Genomic DNA, 6000 nt, shown 5'->3' with positions numbered 1-6000 from the left:
AATTTATCTTTTCAATCCTTTTAGATATAGCCCTTTATTTTGTTTTCATTACAAAATCCATCTATTGTTTTGTTTTTCACAAATTATTTCATATTGTGAAATAGTAATGCTTCCTTTTGAATTGCTATGGCTTTTTTTGTTGTTGATGAATTCTTATCCCAGCCGATTAGACTGAACAAACACAGTGGATCTCTGTATTTGGATGTTCCGTCCAGCGGTCCATATCCAAATCGTTGAATTATAATGTCCATTGGGAATCAACCCCAAATTCATAGTGCTTAGAATCAGACCATTAATGCTTTCCACGTCAAACTCCTTCCAGTGGGTGCTAAGAAATGCAGTAAAAACACACTGCTGCCAAAATGTCTCTTCCAAAAGACCTTGCCCCATTCTGATGGGCTGAGCGTCAAATAAGGGGACTTGCAGGATGGGCATTTATTAAACAGGTCCTTGTATGGTGCGAGGGAGGGTGGTGTTGGTGAAAATCCTGTTGTGTAAATTGTATAAAACAGTATACAAATATAAATGAGAAAAATTGTCAAAATATATTGTATCAATGACTAGGCTGGGAAATATAAAAACATAGGGATGCTATGAAAAAAACTAATCGTAAATCCTATTCAGTGCTCTTTCTATCCAATGATATAGTGCTATTGTTTATTGTAAGCATTCCCACAAGGCAAGAACTCTATTTAAAAAAAAGTGACCCCCCCTCCCTTTAAGAAAAAAAAAAGACAAATAAAATAAAAGAGTAACGATTTAGCGTCTTCAAATATATGAACTAAAATGTGCTCACTAGAACATGAACATCAAACAACCAATTGCACATCCTGAATGCTGATGTTGTGTATCTCATTCATTTCTTGTTTTTTTGTTTCCGGATTTCTCTGTATACCACCAATAGTATGCGCACTTGCAATGTGAAGGCCTCATAGTGGACATATCTTTTTTATTTGTATTTTTTGGTTGGGTAAACAGTTTCCTCCCTACATTCTACTGTCTGATGAGATTTTAAGAGGCAGCAGGTACTGAGCAGATGTTCTGCAATCAGCACTGAATTTTCACACAATAATTTAAGTGACTGTTTCTATCAATTATTATCCACAGGGTGAGTGAACTTCTCTTCTGATTGGTGGTGGTACGCAGGTTTTCTTTTGAGTCTTGAAGAGGTCTGACACGTAAAAGACCTGCAAAATAAATGATATTTTGGTTTAATCGTCTTGTGGAAAAACAATGAAATATTCTCATATAAAATGGTGCGGTATAAAAATAATCTGTTGTTTTCTAAATAGTAAAAATTCTTAATATAGTGCATGTGCAGGCATGTACCTGCATACATGTGTTTAGTAAACTTGGAACATAAAACCTAGGTATGCTTTTCAGCAAGCAATACGAGAAAGAAACAAGTTAGATAATAGAAGTAAATTTTGGGTTTCATGTTCCTTTAAATTTAAAGTGATGGTAAACTCTCCTTTTTTAAAATCAGATTGTGAATTTTAGTGATATTTTAGATGGAGTTTAATTAATCAGTTGTAATGAAGTTGCACTATAAATTAAGGTTTAATATAGATATCAAATTGAAATGCCCTGCGCTCCGCTGCTTACTCCAAAAGGTCAAATTTTTGGAATGTGCGAGCAGAGTTACAACTGATGAATTTAAAACTCAATCTAAATTATTACTAACATTCTGGATCTGATCTTAAAAAAAGGGAGAGTTTATCATCACTTTAAATGTATCATAGTATGGATAAGATCACTTTGGAAGACCTTAAAAATATATCAACCTCTTAAATTTGTTATTAAAAAAGTACGCTCTGCCTGAATCATAAAGGTTTAATTTTGATTTTACTATTGCTTTTAATCTAAAAGTAAAGGACGTTTATGTGAAAAAGCTATGTGATAGATAAATAAAGATAAAAAAAATATATAATTGTAATTTGACCATTTTACATTGAATCCCATAGGGTGTTCATTGATTGATGTAGAATTTCAAAGAATAAAAATAAACAAATAAAATAAGTAAAGTAGCCCAGATTTGATATACACAACACTATTCTGATACCCTCTAAATCTTTAACTAAATTTAATTTTAAGCAGAAAATCATGATGGTTATAGGTAAAAAAAGAAGCTTTACACAAAGTAAACTGCATATAATTACTCAGGCAAATGAAATTATCAAGCACTGGTTTAACAGTATAAACATTTTTGTTGCTATGATTGGTGCAATAACCTCAGACCAATGGAAGGAAAATATATATCTAATCAGCATTTCCTGAATACCCAATCACGGAAGCTGTGTGCAGGATGTGAAAACGCCAAAATTCAACATATTAGGGCTGAGATGCAGCAACATTAAACCAAGGGTTGTGATGGAGGAAAAGCTTTTATTGCCTCGCCTAGCTTCCTCGCACTGAAGTCTCCTGTACTACAAATGGTACATTTTACATCAGTAAATGTCAACTGGGGACAAGAAAGACAAAGAGCGAAATGCTTTTTCTAACCACATACAGAAAATGTTCTCACAGACTCATTAATGATGAAATAAAAGCTCTGAAGGAAATTATAAACCACATTTATTGTCTTTATTTTAGTCATTAACAGAATAAAGTACAATGGTCATTTTCATTGCTTATGTAATAAAACTTTTGTTGCTATTCCAGCCGTTTCCATTAAAATATGTAATAAATATAAATATCTATAATAGCAGTTGACTAATGTATTAGAATCATTATTTAGAAAATATATTAGATTTATTATGCACATAGGGGCCAATTTATGAAGCAGCGCATGCTACTTCCGACCCACTCCGCTTCAGGTCTGCCTGAAGCGGAAGTTAATAAATTGACCTCCGCACCTTAATATATTGACCCCATAGAGTTGACACCTTTTTAAAAAACAAATAACACTAGACATAACAAGTGATCTTATTAAATGTCCTAATAAATGCGGGACTGTCCCTGTTTAAGTAAAGCCCTGTGGTCCATAAAATACGTACGTAATGATCCTTTAAAAAAATGTTTTAAATAGCAGTGGTCTAATGTGCATTGTGGAAACCTGTTACTTATTTACAAAATGTTTCTGGTTGACAAACACTGTGTATTTAGAACATTTGCACCAGCCATTTCTAAATATAATATGTAGCCAGGAACACACATGAGTAGTTGCAACCCTTCCACAAAAAAAGGAGCACCAATATATATTTAAAAAGTTTAATTATTTGTAAATGCCATGTCCCTAACACACCCATCACCATGTCCCATTCTGGGCCCACTGGGGTTACACTTTACCCAAGAAAATATATGGCAACAGAAAATACCCCTACATTTTATGGAGATGAAAATGGGGTTTAACACTAAATGAATATATGGGAGTATTCTTCTCTATCATAATCTTGTGCATCAGTTTACTATATAATATTTATTATTTTGCCTATATGCGTATTTATTTTATCCTGTGCATTATGTTGTCCCCAGGCAAAGATCTGGGAACTTACACAAAAAATGAGTGGTGCTTTTGCCCTAAAAAAAAACATGCTTAATGGAATATGAACCAGCAATTAATACATGGAAATTTCTATTGGTTTCACATTTTAAAATTGGTTTTAAAAATGTAATATATTATTTTTATTTAACTTTGAGATCAATGCCTTCTGCATGACTTCACAAAACATACAAAGAAATTGATTGGTACACAAGTGGTAATGCACTAAAGGTCAGGCACAGATTTCACATTTATAAAACTGCTTTTCACTGTGGCCTGCATCACATGACAGTCAATCACAGACTGAAATACATATGTATATAGTATCTCAGAGCCTCTGCACATGCTCAGTAGAAACTGGTGCCTCAGAATGTTTGCACATAAGACTGAGCACACTCCGAATATGAGCAGTTGTTACAATTGTTTATTTGCATTAGCTTTTTAACACACAAGTGCTTCTGTCCGACTCCAACAACGAAACAAACATCTTCTAGATTCGAAGTGTTATAAATAAATTGTCATACAGTGTTGTAAACACTGCTCCCATATAGTGCTAACGACACGTGCACACTCTTATGCATATCTAAGTATGCACTTTGATAATGAATACCAAGAAAACAAATGTATTATCAGAAATAAATGAGAAAAAAAAATTATTTAAATCACATGCTCTACCTGAATTATGAAAGTTTAAAGGGACATGAAACCCATTTTTTTTTCAAGATTCAGATAGAGGATACAATTTTTACACAACTTTCTAATTTACTTCTATTTTCTAATTTGTTTCATTCTCTTGGTATCATTTATTGAAGGATCAGCAATGCACTAATGGTTTCTAACTGTACACATGAGTGAGCCAATCACAATCAATATATATATGCAGCCCCCAATCAACGGCTAGAACCTAGGTTCTCTGCTGCTTATGAGCTTGTTTAGATAAACATTTCAGCAAAGGATAACAAGAGAAGGAAGCAAATTAAATAATAGAAGTAAATTAGAAAGTTGTTTAAAATTGTATTTTCTGTCTAATCATGGAAGAAACATTTGAGTTTCATGTCCCTTTAATTTTGACTTTGATTTCCCTTTAAACACAAAGTAAGCTAGAGACAATAATGGAGGGGGGGGGAGACACACTCTAATGATTTTGAGCATATAATGTTTACTTTAGAATGCACCTTTCAAATACTATAATAAATGTCCTACTGTGAAGGCTCACCTTGCATTTCTCTCTGACAGCACTGACATTATTAACATAACAAATATGCTGCTCGCTACCTCCTCTTAACAAACTGTATTTTCACTATGGCATAAGGTTACGCAAACACTGGCAAGAATTTTGAAACCTGACCTCTGCACAACAATCCTGCAATGTTCAATATTCCTGGAGTGTCAGTGTCACACAATAAAGAGCAGAAAATTGGAGAAAGTTCTTAAACTTGGGTTTGTTTCATTTCCTGCAAAAAAAGAAGTTCTCCTCCCTAAAAGTAAACATACCAGTTTCAGGTCAGGAATGTGAAATGCATATTAAATTGGTTTCTTCTAATTGTAATTAACTGCTGCAAATCCTATTTTTTTATGTCTAGTGCAAGAAGGAATAGGGCTAGGGATGGGCGCATCATTTTAGTAACTGATTTGTCTGGATAAATCCTAAAAAGATGTTGAAAACACATTTATGTAGGAAAAACAAACTATACTTCAATTTTATAAATACCTCCAAAAATAACAAACATTGCAATGTATAGGGGATATCTAGATATATATTTAGAATAATAAACACAGTGAGTATTGCTTTAAAAGATTAAAGAATGAGATTCTAACTTAAAATGCAAGTTTGCAATATCACTTTACTATTTATTTTGCCCTATTGCTCACTCTTTGTGTAGCGGTCTTCTGAATATTCTGTCTAGGCACTAAGTTTCGTGTATATATTTGTCAGCCTCTGTTTTATTTCAAATATACAATCATTTTGCAGGAGTCTTAAAGGGATATGAAACCCAATTTTTTCTTTCATGATTCAAATTGAGCATTTAAACAGCTTTCAAATTTACTCCTAGGGGCATATTTATCAAGCTCCCTATGGACCGCTGCTCGAATACGATTGGGTTGATTGACACCCCCTGCTAGCGGCCGATTGTCCACGAATCTGCAGGGGGCAGCATTGCACGAGCAGTTCACAAGAACTGCTGGTGCAATGATAAATGCAGACAGCGTATTCTGTTGGTATTTATCGATGTGCGGCAGACATGATATGCTGCATCGTATCATGTCCGCTCGCACTATAATAAATAGACCCCCCTAGTATCAATTTTCCTTTGTTCTCTTGGTATCTTTTGTTGAAAGGAAGGGATGTAAGCTTAGGAGCCGGCCCATTTCTGGAGCGCTATATGGCAGCAATTTTACCAGAATGTTATCCATTTGCCAGAGCACTAGAGGGCAGCACTATTTCCTGCCATGTAGTGCTCCCGATGCCTACCTAGGTATCTCTTCAACACAGAATATCATGGGAACAAAGTAAATTT

The 6000-nt window shown here is 34.1% G+C and overlaps 1 protein-coding gene across 1 annotated transcript in view; it reads right to left on the bottom strand.

Annotated features, from left to right (window-relative positions):
* Positions 1-1097: 1097 nt before the first annotated feature.
* The window catches only part of LOC128644036 (phospholipid phosphatase 3-like), a 63480-nt gene continuing 58577 nt past the window's right edge, over positions 1098-6000 (bottom strand). The window contains exon 6 of the mRNA XM_053696801.1: positions 1098-1187. Coding sequence (XP_053552776.1) covers positions 1098-1187 — 90 coding nt within the window. The remainder of the gene's footprint in view (positions 1188-6000) is intronic.

The sequence above is a fragment of the Bombina bombina genome, unplaced genomic scaffold (assembly GCF_027579735.1).
Source record: "Bombina bombina isolate aBomBom1 unplaced genomic scaffold, aBomBom1.pri scaffold_992, whole genome shotgun sequence".
NCBI lineage: Eukaryota > Metazoa > Chordata > Amphibia > Anura > Bombinatoridae > Bombina > Bombina bombina.
This window is presented reverse-complemented; position numbering and strand designations above follow the sequence as displayed.